This window comes from Arvicanthis niloticus, chromosome 15 (genome assembly GCF_011762505.2).
Source record: "Arvicanthis niloticus isolate mArvNil1 chromosome 15, mArvNil1.pat.X, whole genome shotgun sequence".
Lineage (NCBI taxonomy): Eukaryota > Metazoa > Chordata > Mammalia > Rodentia > Muridae > Arvicanthis > Arvicanthis niloticus.
The window spans coordinates 37,911,689-37,929,593 of record NC_047672.1 but is presented as its reverse complement, the minus strand read 5'-3'; the positions used below and the strand labels follow the sequence as shown (position 1 = coordinate 37,929,593).

General features: G+C 36.9%; 1 protein-coding gene across 2 annotated transcripts in view; it reads right to left on the bottom strand.

The window, feature by feature from the left end:
- The window catches only part of Wasl (WASP like actin nucleation promoting factor), a 54,935-nt gene that overhangs the window by 13,179 nt on the left and 23,851 nt on the right, over window positions 1-17,905 (bottom strand). The window contains exons 2-6 of one of the 2 annotated variants that reach the window (XM_034518993.2): window positions 13,786-13,920; window positions 10,933-11,019; window positions 10,147-10,243; window positions 6,693-6,716; window positions 318-486 (exon numbers count right to left, since the gene is read on the bottom strand). In XM_034518993.2, coding sequence (XP_034374884.1) covers window positions 318-486; window positions 6,693-6,716; window positions 10,147-10,243; window positions 10,933-11,019; window positions 13,786-13,920 — 512 coding nt within the window. Of the gene's footprint in view, window positions 1-317; window positions 487-6,692; window positions 6,717-9,314; window positions 9,476-10,146; window positions 10,244-10,932; window positions 11,020-13,785; window positions 13,921-17,905 lie in introns of those variants that run through there. The other variant, XM_034518994.2, reaches the window with a different exon arrangement.

The window sequence follows — 17,905 nt, the reverse complement described above, 5'->3', positions numbered from 1 at the left end:
GCTTCTCCATCATGATAGCTGACCTCTCCTCTAGAAAAGTAACCCAAATTAACTTCCTCCTCTAAGCTGTTTTTGGTTGAATATTCTACCACAACAATTACAAAGAGCCTCCTAAATCAAAATTTTGTAAGAAGTTAAAAATCCAGAGCAGCCCAGAGTTCATAAAAACAATGACGATCAAGTTGAGTGCAGTAGTGCACACGTACTGCTCTGAGAGCTAAGGTGGAGGACTCCAAATGCAAGGCCAGCCGAGGCAGTACAGTGAGATCGGTCTTTTTCTTTTTTTAAATGATGAGAACACAGAAGATGGTACTTACTGGAAATTACTTGGTGTTCCAATATCTGCCTTGGTTAATCTCTTCTTTTTAGCTTTTCCTTTCTTCTTTTCTTTGGTGTGGGAGATATTGTTGACTTGTGAACCATAAAACCTATTTGTTGTAATTTCTGGATTTTTTATGTCAACTGTAGCCATGGGTAGATTGGGACCTGCAAAGGGAGCCAAAATGGTATGAGAGGCATACAATTTAAGAAAATAGTTAACCTATGGCTACTTACAACTTAATATTAAATCTCATGAAGTACATTGATCTCTATAAAATTTAATTAACCGATCCCTTGTTTTTTTTTTTTTACTGTAATTCTGACGAAATGATATATATATAACAGAAAACAGTTATGTTTCAACCTATTTACCCATAATTTTAAAAAATGCTATAAAAGTTTTTACAACCCCCCCCCCCAACTGCCAGGTCATCTAATGTTTTCCCACTAGTACATATGTAAGTTGGCTATCTGAAGGCACAAAGCTCAAATATTTAAAGTGCAAGAAACTTTAACATTCAGAACTGCAAAGATTGAACGGTATAAGTACCTAAGGACCTTTAGAGAATGTCAGTAATATCTTTAGTAGTGACACTAAATGATGTATTCCACAACTTGTCTATAATTCACAAAGATTCTCTAAGAAACCAAAGTCTCAATATGACACACTCAACTTAAAAATCCTTATGCTCTCCCAAACTTTAACACATTCTTTAATATACAATTCTCTGACAAATTCTTCTCTCAGGGTAAGTTTCCTCTGAGTTCATTAATGACAATTTTCAAAATGTTTCAAAATATCACTATTAGTTATAGATGGGAATCAAAGCTGAGACACTTGCATTGGTTTGAATAAAACACATGTCTGAATACTTAAGTCTCTAGTTGATGAAACTATTGAGGGTGGATTGGGAGGTGTGGCCTTGTTGGGGGAGGAATGGCCTTGCTGAAGGAGGTATGTCACTGGAGGAAGACTCTGAGGTTAGCTCTCTTTGCCTCTTGCTTTTCAATCAAGATATAAGCTCTTAGCTCCTGCTCTTGTACCATGCTGGCTTATTTTCTTCATGCTCTCCACTTTGATGGTTGTGGACTCTAACCCTCACTGTACAATCATATGGCCCAAATTAAATACCTTTTATAGTTGCCTGGGTCATGCTGTTTTATCACAGCAATAGAAACATAATTAAGATAGGCAGCATCAAGAGCACTGAGCAGATCTTGGGTGGCAGCTCTGTCCCCAACCTCCAAGAACCCAGAGGAAGCAGTGATCCCAGGCGCTCGAACTCAGGCAGTATCTTAGAATACACAGCCTTGGTGTATCTACTCATCAAGCATACTGAGCAGACCTGCCCAAACCTCTGATGTCCTGGAATTCCATCTGGATTCAGTGAAGACACAGCATCAGAGGATTATCAACTTACTCTCCCCCCACCCCTCTTCTAAAATCTCAACGCCCTTAATCAGCTTGAAGAAGTTAAAGAAGAGTCAGCGCCCCTATTCACTGAGCTTGGTGACTAATGTGGTTAATAATGGTCTGTCTTCCTAGGGAAAAGTAGTGGTTTTGTTGGAATAGGGGGGATTAGCTAGGACTTATTGCATAGCCATAACCTATTGGTAGAAATCTGTATAATTATTATCAAGATGAAGTTATAATTTCTTAAATGGTACAAAATTTACTTTGATCTCAAATTTAAGGTTTTCATTGGTACGAGCCTCTTATTAATATAAAAATGAGATGAATATTGATACGCTCATGGGCATTGTGCCTGTATAACACATTTAGGAATACAATGCCTAGACCCAGCCCTTTTTTAACTGATTTGGGACGGTTAACCTATGAGTTAAGGGACTATAGCAAATTCATATTTTTGAGTTTATTGTTAGGGTGTTTTCCATATTTTATTTAGAAATAGCTGAGAGGAGTGAACAGACAACAGTCCAGGTTACCTTACATGGATAGTTGGTTTTCAAAACATCAGAAGTCCATAGAACTGACGCTACAAATATTTATATATTAATGTTCATATTGATTAGAGACCTGTCTGCTCCTGACAGCTTCCTGTCGTGGATTCTAAGAAGAAATTGAGCATCCTTGGAGTTACTCCAGTTGTGTGGTAACAGCCACTAGGCAAGAATTGCCTCTCTCCATCTACAGACAAATTACTGTCCAGAAAAGGACACACATGCAGAATAGTCGACTGATTATATCTGCCTAGACAGAGTAATCAGTCCTTAATAATCCTGCATCACCAAGGTCTGTCAGATGATTCTGGGCCAGAAGGCTGAAGATTTGATGCTCTAACGTTCGGTAGTATAGGGGCTTTTCAGGTGTTCAGAGGTCTCTATAAATTGGCTAAGTTTTAGAAGCTATGCTTTGTGCTTTCCACAATTATTGTTAACTCAGTCATTCTGGATTTCTGATGGGGTTGAAAACTTATAGCTATTTACCGTAAGAGAAAAGATTTGAGTGGATGGTCGTCAGCTGACATTCATCCTAAAGCCAGGTTCAGAACTAAATGTTTTAGTTAGGATAGATGACAGAGGTGCTGGTTAGTCAACAAAAGGATGGACGAGGTATTAGGACTATCTAGTACCTCACTGGTACAAATTGGCATAATTATGCTCTAATTGTATTTTGAGAGAAAAGTTTCATTTTAACAGGAAGGGTGATGTGTAGGAGGAGCTAAGGTAGGAGGAGTACTGAGAGGAAGAAAAGGAGTAAGAAGAGGAGGAGGAGAAGGAGAGGAGAAGCTAGGTGATGAAAGAGAGAAAGAGGGGGGAGACAGGGAGGCAGATATTCATGTATCTCCACCAGTCAAAGATAGTTGTTATATCTAGGTCGGTCAGTGGGTTACACCTCTGATTGAACAATTCCAAACTTATAACGCTTATGATTAACATTATTTAAAAAAAATGTATAAATGCAAAAAGGAAAAGGGGGCATGGGATAGGGGTTTTCTAAGGGGGAGGGGAATGGGGAAAGGGGATGGCATCTGAAGTGTAAATAAAATATCTAATAAAAAAAAAAGAAAAAAAAAAAGATAGGCAGCATCTTAGCTGCCTAGTGGAGACATAAAACTCTGAAAGTACTCTCACCTTCCCTGAGAAGATGGCCCACTGTGCCCAAACTTTGTGCCAGCAATTAATTATACTTAATATTGCTTTCTTCATGTAGGAAGGGCCTGGAATCATGGTTATTAGGCTATGTGAAAACAGGAGGTACTGTGTATCTCTAACGAGCCTTTCCTTTAGACAACACTGTACATACATCCGCAATTATCCACAATTAAGTACTCCTGAAGCTGCAGCCCACTGCTTGTGGCACCAGACAGATACCTATGGAATTCATCCCACATAGCCAGACTTCTGTGCTTATTTTGCTTGCTATCTCTTCACTACACTGGACATTTTTAATAAGAACAACTATATACTGAGTCTCATGAATTCTCCCAGGGTGTCCCTAACTATGGAAGTTGTGTTATCAAATAGAAACCCTAATAAGTTATAACAGTAGTTATTAACTTTCCTAATGCTGCAACCCTTTACATGCAGATCTGCATGTTGTGGTGAGCACCCAACCATAACATTATTTTCATTGCTACTTCATAACCATTATTTTGCTAGTTATGAACTGTAATGTAAGTATTTTTGGAGATAGGTTTGCCAAAGGGGTCATAACCCACACGTTGAGAACTGCTAAATTACTAAAATACAAGTTATCACTTAATATAATTTGGCTAAAATTGTTCAATTATGTTGAAAAATCTCAATTGTACTGAAATCATTAAAGTTATTTGAAAGCCTGATTTGTATCTTATTTGGAAAAGCAACTCATGTATTTCTGACACAAGTTTAAGAATGAACAGGAAGCTAGGAAGACCAAACATGGCTCCATCTTTGAGTTTAAGATCAGACTGGTCTACATGAACAACAACAAACAGAAAACCAAAAGCGAGTGATGAGGACAGGAAGACTTGAGCTCTCCTTCCTAATTCAAGACAACTGTCATAAGAAAAGAGGTTTCAATATGTTTATGGACAGCAGACAGTTCATTTTAATTATAATCTTAATTTCAAATCTAAAGGAACTCAAGTTTTTGTTTAATTAAAGAGCATTGTACTAAGGTAAGAGGGCTGAGAAACAGGTGGCACAGAGGCCTACTGAGGCAGATAACCAAACTACATTTTAGGACTGCGTGTAACTTCTACATAAAGTGTCTTTTTAATAGTTATATTTAAAAAAGATTGGATGAGCTAACAGAGCAAACCATAGTTAAGGTGTCCATTGCCACCTAGTGGTGACACATCAAAATGCAGGAAAGCTAAAACAAAGCTACTGCTCTGCACACAGTGGAGAGAGCAAACCTGCTGGACTGAGAAAGCCAAAATGAAAACTCCCATAATGTCTCTCATCACTCACTACTATATATATGATATGTTAGTACACTATATAGCTTTATAAGTTGAAAAGGATGAAAATATTGGCAATACCAGCAGCATAATTTTGCCCTTTAACAATACTATGAAAAAACAAAACCAAAATACCCTCATTTATTGAATAAAAAAGTTAGTACTACTACACCAAAAGGCTGAAACTATAAAACTAACAATTTAAAACCATGAGCAGCCTTTAATGCCAACACTCAGGAGGCAGAGGCAGGTGGATCTCTGTGAGTTCAAGGCCAGCCTAATCTATACAGTGAGTTCTACAACAGTCAGGGCTGTGTAAAGAGACGGTCTCAAAAACAACCACCAATCCACCCACCCAAGAACAATCCAATAAAGACAGGGAAATTATGAGTAACTCAGCAGGAATATTCAAATTGTATCTATTCACAACAATTAGGTACCTGTTTACAAATACATGTTGTGCATATTGAAATATGTTTCCAATTTTTTAATGATATGATTCATGCATCTATTAATATTTCAAGTTATTTTTTCAAAATTAGATGCCCCCGCCAACGGCCTTTACAACTAACACTCAATATATGCTCAGCAAACACAATATAATAAACATCCCAACACTGACACCTATTAGGAGAGGCTTCTAAACCGCATTAAAGGTTCACAGATGAACAACCCAGGATTCAGCTATTTCTTTTGCCTCTGCCACATACCAGATTCCTGTCTTGAGATGTGTTATTTACTCTCTTCTAAGCCTGAATTCTCCTTTAAAGTCATTTAATGTAACAGTGACTAAAGTCTACTCATGAATCAGGTCACTTGGGGAAGAATTTTCTCCCCAATCTTAGCAGTGGAGCAACTTCTCTCTTTCTATATTCCTATTTTTTCATCTATTACCCAGGAGTGAAACAGAAGCTACTTCAGAAGATTACTGAACATGCCTGGCAGGTGGTAAATGACAATAATTAGCATTTCTTGATCATTATGCTGAGCATTTTGGTTATCTTTTATATCCCCCAATATCCCTGTAAGTTATTATTAGTAATATTTCCATGCAAAAGACAAACTATATCAAACTTTGGTACAGAGTAAACAATACTGAAGGCAATTACCCATTAAAAAATTAAAAGGTTAAATAATAAAATTTAATACATCTATCTTTGGCTCATGTTTTGTATCTAGGAAACAGATTTAAGCTCAAAATTAAAAAGTAATCTATTTTTGTGTAAAGGGCACAGACCTCAATAATCACCAACAGTCATCCTATATTAAGAAATTTGTATTATACAAATTTTCCTAAATAGTCTTTAAGTTCTGAAGGGAGGATTTGGGATGAAGTTAAAGACCACCAACTACATCCAGTCTTATAATTAAGGTCCTTGAAGCAATAGGAATTTACGAGGTTCACATCCAAATATGATAAAAGCGATAAGACTCTCTCTCCAGAGAAAACACATGGAGCAGGAGCAAACAGAAGAATTATTCATCACGTTTAAGAGTTCACTATCCAACTCAAGAGGGGCTGTATGCAACTACAGTTAGCACTAAACACACTTTCAGGTTTAAACGTGCACTTAAAAAAGCATGTCTCATAACACATGATGAATATTAAAATTATGTTATAATGGAAGTGTTTTAAAATGAAAGAAATCTTGAAAAGAAATGAACATATACACCAAATAAAATAGAATATCTTTCAGAAAGACTTAAGCACATGTAGATTCTAAACAATGAACTTGGGAGTACAGAGAAACTAATACCCACCTTCACACTACACCTTTGCTTCATGTTAGAAAACAAATTATGAACAGTACATTCCTAAGTTTTGTCTATCATTCCATAATTGAAAATATGAGAAAATTAGTCTATTTATCATAACTATTAAGTATTAACAAATATACATATTTCTACAAGATTAAATTGTAATTTAAAAAACTTTTTTGTCAATAATCATCAACAGCTTACCATTTGGAGCATCTCGTCTTTTTTCTGTTAGAATTAAAAAAAAAAAACCAGCATTAAAAACAGACATAAGTATCTAATAAAAGTAAATCTTTGTACTATATTTCATTTAAGCTTTTATTCTTGAAGTAATGTGTAGATGGTTAAGGAATCTTTCTGAAAAAAATAAGTATGAAGATATCCAAATAAATAAAAGAAAAAACTTATTCAGTAGTTAGAGTGTGAGGGGTGCTATGAAGACTGGACTGGACTGGAGTACACAGGGAAAGGAGCCGGTAACAAGTCTATCAGGGATCTGTCCTGATAAGCCTCACAGGAAGGCTGTGAGCTGGAGTAGACCTGAGGTGGGAGGACAAGTGACATGATATAACCTACACTCAAAGTAGCATGTGCAGAGACAGCAGGGGAAGCAAGGGAGAGCAGCCTAGGAAACCAACGTTATGTGCAGAGTTGCTGTTCTGCTAATGACAACCAAATGACAGTTTATACAAAGAGCCACACAGGGTAGGTCCTGAGTAAGGGACGAAAGAGAACAGAGATCTCATTAGGAAAGGAAAATAGAATAAATATTTATGAATGGATGGGTGGGGTTTTCTGGGAGGATCCAGTGGGAATGGGAAAGGTAATGGGAGGAAACATGGGGACAGATAAAATTAAGAGGCATTTGAGGGGCGCGCGCACACACACACACACACACACACACACACACACACACACACACACACAAATCTAAAATGAGAAAAAACCAAATAATGCCAGAGACAAAGACACCCCCCACAAGTAAAGTTCAACAATTTTTTGTTTGTTGGAGGCAGGTCTTCGCTAGGTAGCACTGTCTGATCTAGAAATTTCTATGTTGGTCAAGCTGACCTCAAATTCATATACAACTCTCCTGATCTGCCTCCCAAGTGCTCAGGTTATAGGCATGCACAACCATGACTGACTGATTTAAAGAATTTTAAACAAACATAATTTTTACATATTTTCTAATATAAACTTTTCTGAAATTATAAGAGAAATATTAGTGACTAGTGTAATAATCAGATTGTAAATAACAAATCCTATCAGTAACGCCCAATTGGTGGCTAAATTAAAAATCCTACCAATGGAATACATAGATTGGTACACTAGGTAAAAGGCATGGTGAACTTACCTATCCATTTCAAATAAATTACTTTAAACAATTGTTTCCAATTCTTTTTCACTTCAAAAATGTTACTTATTCTAACTAAAGGATTTTACAAAGGTCCACTAGATGACCATCACAAAATGTCATTAAAAGCTCTGAAGACTCAGGGAGATGACACAGTGGATAATGGTGCTTGCCTGGCAAGTGTAAGGGAAGGAGATGGGGGGGGGGGGGAAAAACAAAAAAAAAAAAAACAGAACAAAGACACTGAACCACATGATGCCTGAAGGTTAGGTTTCAGCATCAGAGCACTAGACACTTTCTGAACCAGGAGACAAGAAATAAGTACTCCTGACTTTACAATAGTAGGTTCTACTTCTCCCCCTATTTATTCATTATAAATAGAAAACACAGTGAAGCAACAGCCTGGTTTACTTTAACTCAACGTATTTTTTTTTTTTTTTTTAAATATGGTGTGTGTGTGTGTGTGTGTGTGTGAGAGAGAGAGAGAGAGAGAGAGAGAGAGAGAGAGAGAGAGAGAGAGAGAGAGAGACAGAGAGAGAGACAGAGAGAGAGAGAGAGAGAGAGAGAGAGAGAGAGAGAGAGGACAGAGAGAGAGAGATAGAGGGAAGAGAGAAGCAAGAGACAGAGAGGGAGAGGAAAAGAGGGAGGAGTCCCAGTGAGGATCTAGTATTCAGAGCACAGCAGAAGCCAGAGCCTCAAACCAGACCAATGACTCATTGCAATGAACATTTGCAAGTAAAGCTGTTTGGGCCAAAGGGTATCTGTGTGACACGCTGAAGTTTCTGCGGCGAGATTTTGTTTTGTTTTATTTTTAGTCTTTGTTTTCATCTGGGGGCAGGCTGCAAGGGCAGAGGGCAGATATGGATAGACAGGGAGATGTGTGGGACTGGGGTACTTGATGTGAAATTCACAATAAAAAGTTTAAAAAAACATACTGATAATACATTGGGATATTGAACACTAATTTGGCAATATTAAACAATTATTAATTTTTTCTTTTAATAATTTAAAAAAAGACTAGAACTGTAATAAAAAAGTATTTACTTACAAACCAAAAAATACTTAAATTTGTTTTTTTAAATACTATCAATAATGCAAATTTAAGAGTCGGTGAACATAGAATTTTATTTGCAAAAAAGTTTTTGGAAATAAAAATATTTCTTTTTGAGCAAGTACTATGGATCTTTGTTGTAGAGAAAGTTAGACAATAAATATTCCAGGTTATATGACCTTTGTCACAACATTTTAACTGTGCCGCGACAAACACTCGTCATTGTGCATTTGGGCGATAAAGCCAGATTTCCACAGTTCCTACAGGAACATGCTGAACCCAGCGTGGCTTTGGTGGGGACAGAGTGAGAAGGCTCTGGCCCCTGGAACAGGGCCCAGGTGTGAGCCTCCACAAGTGTCAATGGCTGCTGTGGGCACAAGGCTTGTCTGGGTAATAATGTACAGGGTTTTTGGAACCAGTACTAGCAGTGGAGGACTTGTTCCCTCCGAGGAATGTCCTCACTGTTAACATTAATGACTCCATGACGGTTAGAAAAAGGATGGGTCCAGGAGTTAAGGATGTGGTTATGTCTCAGCAAATGGTACAGGCTAGGACCTGTACCATTCAGGACAGTCCTTAAGGCTATGGGTGAGTTCTAAATACATGAGTTTGAAAATATGTAATTTCTCAACTATGCAAAAAATTAAAATGCAGTATGAATTATGAGGAGCTTTGTGAATCTAAAGGAACAAAGGCTATGTATGCTATGAGCCAGCTTGAGCCAACTTGTCAGAAAGGTACAAAAGTAGGCAGATACAAATGCAGACAGATTCCCGAGTTCGAGGTTAGTCTGGGACCTTAGGCTCAGTCATGTTGAAAATGGTAATTTCAAAACAGGGTCTATATCTGAATCCTTTTATAATATTAAGAAAACAATGTATGCTTGCTGTCTCTTATGAATCAAAGGGCTGGAGGGTTCATAGGATACTGATTTATAGGATAATAAAAAAGAAGCCTGGAATAAATAACTGAATTGATATGTAAATTAAAAACTGGGCTTTAGTCTGCATGAGATGAGCTAGCAGAAAGCAACAGAAGGCACCTCACCTCAGCAGAACCTAGGCTGCCAGCTTGGTCCCATAATCTGACTTAGCATCTTTCTTTTCACCACCCCCAAACACCTCTTAGTTCAGGAACCCCTCTCCAAGCTGAGGCTAGTCCTTGGGTAACAGCCAATGAATCACATCTCTCTAACCAGTTTGCTGGTTCATGTAATGTACAGAATAAAAAAGGAAAAGCAAAGAGGTATTTACCAGATTTCCTTTGTCGGCGGCCCAACAGGTCTGTAACTGCTTTTCGGAACTTTTTTGCTTCTTCTTCATTGGCAAAATTAAGAGCTACTTGACAAGTCTGAAGTATTTCCATCAAAAAGAACAAACAACAAAGTGCACGAACTTAGATAACAAAAATAATGACAATCCACAGAAGCATACTTCTAAAGGAAGAAAGTTACATTTTAAGTACTTTAAGGCAAAAAACTCAGAAAAGGTAAAATAAGGTTATCAGAAAAGCTTCCTTACTTGGCAGAAACTTAACAATTAAATACTTTGTCTTCAGGAAAAAAAAAATATATTTGATTTCAACAGAACTTTATAAACACAGAATGAAACAAGGCAACTGTGGCGGTCTGAATGAAAATAGACCCCATAAGCTCACTGTATTCAATGTCTGGTCCCCAGTTGGTAGAACTGTTTGGGAAGGACTGACTAATGAAGTGTGGCCTAGCTGGAGTGTTGGGGATACTGTGGTTAGGTTCTGAGGTTTCAAAAACCAGAACCATTCCCAGTTAGCGCGTTTTGCCTCCTGCTTGTGGATCAGATATAAGCTCTCAGCTACTGCTCCAGAGCCTCCCTGCCTGCAGCTGTGATTATTGTCATTGATGGCCATGGACTCACCCACTGAAACTATGGGTTAAGGTCCATATAAACCCTTTCCTCTATAAGTTGCCTTGTCCATGGTATTTCTTCACAGCAATAGAAAAGTAATTACGACAGCAGCCAAGAGAAAACATATCAAGCCAAAAAGCAAACAGGACTTACATCTCCAGCAAAGGTATGAAAATATCCTCTAGGACTATTATATACAAAGTTATTGTATAGCTCTTGTTCCCACAGTAATTTCCCATCCTAGAAAAGAAGAAAAGTTAAATCTACTAAAAAAAAATCTTCTAGGACTAAAATCAAGACAACTCTTTAAAGGAACTGTTTCTATAAACAAAGACTTTTAGAAATATATATTTGTCATATACATACACAATACAGTAACTTAATGAAACCTGCTTATAAGTGGTTTCATTCAACATGGCAAGCATTTCCAAGGACACCACTCAGCTGAGTGTATAACTAGGCTCACTAGATCACCAATATCACCCTACATAAGTGGGATGCTTTACTGTGTAGCTCTACCAAACGTTACAGTAATACCTGATACTCTTTTTCTCAATTTACAGATGCAGAATAATCAAATACACCTTCTCTGCGCTGTTCAATAACAATCTTTGAATTCTAGATTTCTGCAGAATGGGCTAAGAAAACACCAGTACAAGTCCTATCAATCATGCAACAGCAAGACAGATGATTAAAATACACCAAATTTAAACAAGAGATAAGAGATCCACATACTATCGTATCTATAGACACAGTTTAAGAAATATATCTGTGCTTCATGCCAAAGGTGGTTAATTATAATTAGTAAGCAATGGCAATCTCCAGTCAGAATTAAATAGTGAGAAAAATGTAATCACTGCCAATTTGAAATCCAAAACTCCAACTATATCACAAATTTAAAATATACAAAATTCAACAGTTTAGGTTTGCCAGCACTTAGGAGCTTTGCTCATGTACACACATCGCTGCTTACTGAGGAGAATGCTGGCTATAGAGGCTACAAGACCTGCCCCATTTAAGGCCAAGGAGAAGAAACCCCCAAAGGCAGCAGGCAATGCCTGTGCATCATTGGAAAAAAAAAAGAGCATGTATCCCACAACTGTGATTATGACATGGTGTCCTACTTTGGAAATGAACAGTCTCTAAATAATTAAGATTAAATCTTTTTGGAAGTTCTTTGATAAAGTCTAATAAGTGGATATAGTTTAATTTATTATAAAACAGAAAGAAAAAAAATAAAATCTGCTATAGATGTATTTATGACTGCTACAATGGGCATTTCTCTTTTTAGTGAAGTTGTATAGTTGTTCTGTTTTGAAAGAGTGCTTCTTATTGTTGATAAAAAAAAGAATATAAGGCTACTTGCAGGTTCTTTTTCAAACTATGCACATACTCTTTTTTTTCCTAAAATGACAGTTGGGGTCAGTCAGGGTTGGTGATGGGAGCATGCCATATCTCTGAGCTATGTGCCGGGACTCACAGATTTTAAGCAGCATTAACTAAAGTGCCATAACTTAAAGTTCAATTCAATGCAAGGCTTTGTAATAGGTAAACAAGTTAGAATCCAAAGAACTATCACACAGTAGCAGTGCCCAGGCTCAATGTCAGATTTTATTTACATATTTACTTTTTGTCCTACTATACTTGTTGCCACATTTAAATACTAACTATGGAGGCTTAGCTACAGAAGGATGTTTTTACAGGCATAGAAGAGACTTCCTTTTAGCAAAATGAACATTTTATAAGTAACAGTATATACAAAAATAAAATCTTTGCTGTTCTCTGAAAGGACTAACTTATAATGAGCAAGATGAATAAGAGATGTGAGGAAAGTTGAAGACAGAAAGGCCTAAGTAAGAAGTACTGCTCTACAGGATGCAGTGAGAGAAGATCAAGTACATCACTAGTGCAGTCACTTTCATCAGTGCAGGTACACATTCTAAGGCATTCCACTGACATCTGGAACCTATGAACAGCTTTCCCTGTACAAACATATTTACAATAAAGTTTAATTTATACTTTAAGTATAGTAAGAACAACATTAAAGTAGACCGACTATAGTAACAACGTGTAATAAAAGTTATGTAAAACTAATGGTTTGTTTCAGGATTTTTTTTTTTTCCTTTTAAGACTGTGTCTGCAGCAAACTGTGATCATTTCACTTGAAAAGATACGGTCAACCCATCCTTAAAGAAACCCAGCCTAACCTTGCTTCAAGTGCCAGAGTAAGGAGATAACCAGGGGGCTCCCACCTACTCAGAGGAGAAGGGGAGGGGGACAGAGGAAGGATTGTGGGAGGGGATGAACAAGAGGTGGGCAGTCAGCTGGATATAGTAAGTAAAAAATAAAGTAAAAAAAAAAAGGAAGGAAATCAATCAATCTATCTATCAATCAATCAATCAATCAAACTAGCTTAACTGGGTAGTAGTGCACACCTTTAATCCCAGAACTCTGGAGGAATTGGCAGACAGATTTCTGCAAATTCAAGGCCAGCAGAGTCTATAAAGGGAGTTCCAAGACAGCCAGGACTACACAGAGAAACCCTGTGTCACAAAGCCAAAAAACCCCCTAAAATCAACAAAACAAAAAACTCAGCCTTTAGACTAACATAACAGAAACTTGTCAAGGTCACAGATATTTCCTCATATTCTATATATTCTTTTCTGACCTGATTCAAAGTAAACACTGATAAGATTTAGGTTTGGGAGCAATGCATAGAGTATCACATTGAACATTTAAAAAACGTTAAGAAAAAACAAAAAAACTTCTGACAGTAGATGACTAAAGGACAGAAAACGAAGTCATAGGTAAGAAAATGCCTCAATATTCTTACCTGGGCTCCAACTCGGTTCCAATATCCATATTCACATATCAACAGCAAACCTCACTCTTCTAATATATCAATTTAAACACACAAAAGACAATCAGAACACCTAGACTAAATTATAACCAAGGCAGATAACTTAACTACCAAAAATGTTAAAATGAAATAAAAACAAAACTTACCTTAATGTCAAATATTCTTAAAAAATAAGATCTCTGAGGATTGTCCTTCACAAGACAAGCAACACCACTGCACTTCTTTGACCACATACAATTCCGATCAGCTGCATATAACTGCACCACTGCTGAAGACATAGTCTGCAAAATACCAAGTGAACAGCCATTACCTTCAAAACAACACTCATAGCCCCTGCTGACACCCTGACTACAACCCCCTGAAGGACCACCCAACCACGCTAGAAGGAGAACACAATGAACACTCATTATCTTAAGTCATTTCTTTTTGAAGTTATAACTAATTTAATACCCATACCAATAATTATTGAAAAGTCGAATTTATTGATTCTTAAACTGTGTTTTGAAATATGCATTTATAAGTACCAAGCCCAAGTAATCATTATCGTTACTGCCATTTTAACCTCACATTACACTCAAGAAACACAACACTAAAGCTGATAAACGAGTCATAGATAAACCCTAAGTGAGAAAGCTGAAACTCGCAACTTCAGATTCTATGCTCTCACACATCCTCTTAATTACACTGCATTTTGAGGACACAGACATTTAAATGGTGAGACAATTGTCTTAGAAAAGTCTGACTTCTATAAAACAGAACATTTTTTAATGTTAATATTTGAAGGTAGCTTCTTATTTCTCTTAAAGTGGCACTCACATATACAGACAGCACTAACAAATCTGAAAATAACAATTATAGCTTGTAGACCACTAATCTCATTCCTTAACCAAAATACAACGAACTAGCTATGAAAACAATTATTTTTTAAATGTAAATATTAAAGTAAATTATTTCATGAGTCATTTCCCAGTTTCAATTAGCATATATTATACATAATAGTGGGTTCTATTATAACATTTTCATAATTCACAAAATGTACTTTGACAATATGTAGCACCCATAATGCTTTCTTGTCCTCCCTACTCTCAAATGATCCTTTTCTTCCTGACCATTTCATGAATCCTGGGATTTTAAACATATACAATCTAAATAATCAAAATTTGGGTCTGATTAATAAGTTTAATAAAATATGGGCACTGTCTAAGTAGCAGACTATATTAAGACTTGGAGGTATGGTATATTGGTATCATCTAATTATACCCGGGGACTTCCTTTTGGCAAAAGAACTCCTTTTAACTATTATATAAATAAGTCTTTAATTATGTCAAAATCAGGAATATAAGATTATTAGACAACTAAGAACCAGAAGTTTATACAAACATTCTGGGTTACCATGCTCAATGCTATATTTTTAATTAAAAAATTTCACCTAAAGTTCATGTGGAGAACTGGGAGATTTCCACAAGAAACATTATTAAAAATTATGAAGATAGCCTAGGAGCATAAAAAGTATGTTAACTGGCACGCCAGATTACATGGTGATATGAAAAATATGAGCACACACGAGCCTGGTGGAGACACGCCTGTACTGCCTGCCCTATACCAGCAGTTCTCAACCTGTGAATCATGACCCTTTTGGGGGCCACATACTAGATATCCTGCATATCAGATATTTATATTACTATTAATTATAATAGCAAAATTATAGTTATAAATAATTTTATGGTTGGGGTCACCACAACATGAAAAATTGTACTAAGTAAGGGTTGCAGCATTATGAAGGTTGAGAACTACATGCACCCTTAGCAAAGAAAACAAAGACAGCATCAAATACCACTGGTGGGGGGGACAAAAACAAAAAGTACTAGAATTTGTATACTAGTGAAAATGTAAAGATTACAGTCCTTTGATGTAGTGCTACCCAGATATATTTCTGAAGAGAAAAACAAACACCCTCCCCCCATAATCAAACCACCAGATACCAAGATACCCGACAATCTCTCTATTTAGGTTATTAAAACCTAACAGCTTTAGAAAATTAAAAAAGAATCTTCTTTCTAGAGGCTGAAACTCTATTGTCAGAAGCCCCTTCGTAAAGCATCAATAAGACTGTACAACATTATTAGCATGTGTATTCAAATGCAAAGACAATAAAAACAAAAGTTTAAATATTGACAAAAATTTAAAACATCTGCTGATACAATGAAGACCCAACTATGCCATAATTTTCCATTGTGTGTGTGTGTGTATCTCTCCCTCCCTCCCTCCCTCCCTCTCTTCCCCCACCCCCAACATTCTACGGAAAACCCAACAATAAGCAACTTTCAGAAATATTTTCAAAAATTTGCTATCAGTATAAATTTATCCACTCCATTTTCTACTTTAAGCTGTCAAAGCTTAAAATGGCACATTATAGTATTTTATAAAAACCTTTCTTAATTCATAATGTATACGCAAGAATAGCTAGCACATGTAACATTTAATATATAAATTCCAGGCAATAAAATAAACCAAGTTTCCCTTGAATTAGATTAATAGTGCCTTAATTAAATTTGTACAAAGATTCTTTCCATGTCTTTAAGGTAATTGAAGGTAATCAACTCTACTGCTCATCTTTCACAATCAAGTACTTTGGGATAAACATCCATGTCTTAATTGTCTAACAAAGGCTATGACTCTGTTAAGGAGGAGATAAATGCACTACAATCATGTTTACAGAATCAGAACCATCAGATCTTATGCATTCCAGATAGCTCAGTACCGAGTAATTTAGGAAAGCGTTCCTGCTGAGAACTTTCATGTCAGAAGCAAAGAGAGGAAGGGTTGACAGTGTCAGGCATAGGTGGGTGAGGAAGTCGTTGGTCCAGTGAAGGCTGGATGCCCAGGTGTGGGGAAAATCGTGGCTGGGGAGGTGAGAGTGGGAGGGTGGGTGGGAGCATATCCTCATAGAAGCAGGAGGGGGGATGGGATGAAAGTTCCTGGGGGGGGGGGTTACATTGAAATGTAAATAAAAAATCCAATAAAAATTTTTTTTAAAAAAGGAGAGAGGAAGGGGTGGACCCTGAGAAGTGAAGAGATTTTCTTCCCACTACCCTTCAGCAAAGCACTGTCAACTCCTGGGCTGGCTTTGCAGGCTGCAATTGCTGTTCTTTCTTCTGTATCTACTATGCTGTTATGTCACAGGTCTTACTCCGAGGTAGAATAACTTTTCACACTGGCTTCTTACCCAGTAAAAGACTGTAATTTGCCACAGCACCTGAAATATAGTTCCAAACCTGTACTTACAGTCTAGCCATACTCTGTATGCAACATATACAAATATTTAATTAAAAATAGTATGTTCTGATTTTGATACTAATACTACTCTCCACACCTACACATGAAATAAACTCATCATTACTGGGAATGAAATTCTACTCAATAGAATATAAAAAGCAGAAAAGTAAGCAAACACTAAATATTTGGTTGAATTCTTGTAATTATAAAACGATCTATCTCAGTAAAGAGGTTCTAGAGTAAACAATACTTTTTGTTTAACACCAACCTCAAATCAGAATCTGGAATGTTAAAACATAAAAACAAACAACAGCAACATGAGTAAAGATGAAGCTGCCTGGGAAGAGAAAAAGCAAAACGGACAAACAGAATCCCAAGGGAAGACAACAGAGCCAGACAAAAACACCCACTAAGTTGGGATCAGACACAATGAGGAAAATCATCTTCAGCCACTCGATCACTGCACATTAGCTATGTAGAAACTACTATGGAAGATATTGATTTACCAAGTATTTATTAGATATCTACTACATATGCAGGTTAGTAAGTATAGGGGAAGGCAGGAGTCTGACTGGAGCTGAATACAGAAATAAAGTGGACAGACTTAATCCGTGTAACATGTAGTCTAAGATCACTGTAACTTGTGGAAATGTGGTTATGCAAGAAAAACATAAAAACCTAAATATAAAAGAAAGGGTTTCCTGAAGTACTATTTTACCTAAAAGATGAAAAGTGATGGGTCAGGGAACAGAGGGGGAAGGCGCTTGGGCACTTTGGGGCACTGAGGGGAGTAAAGGAAACATGGAAGGGGAAAACTTAACACTACTACTAAAGTAACACCAAACTCAGTTTAACTCAGTGGCTCTATAGATAAACAGCCATAGTTTGGAAATCTTGACTGCAGATTGGCTCCTGATGCCTCGCCAGCCATGCTCCTACCCGCCTTCTTACTGCTCACCCTGGAACTGTCCATATAATTTGTTTTGGCCA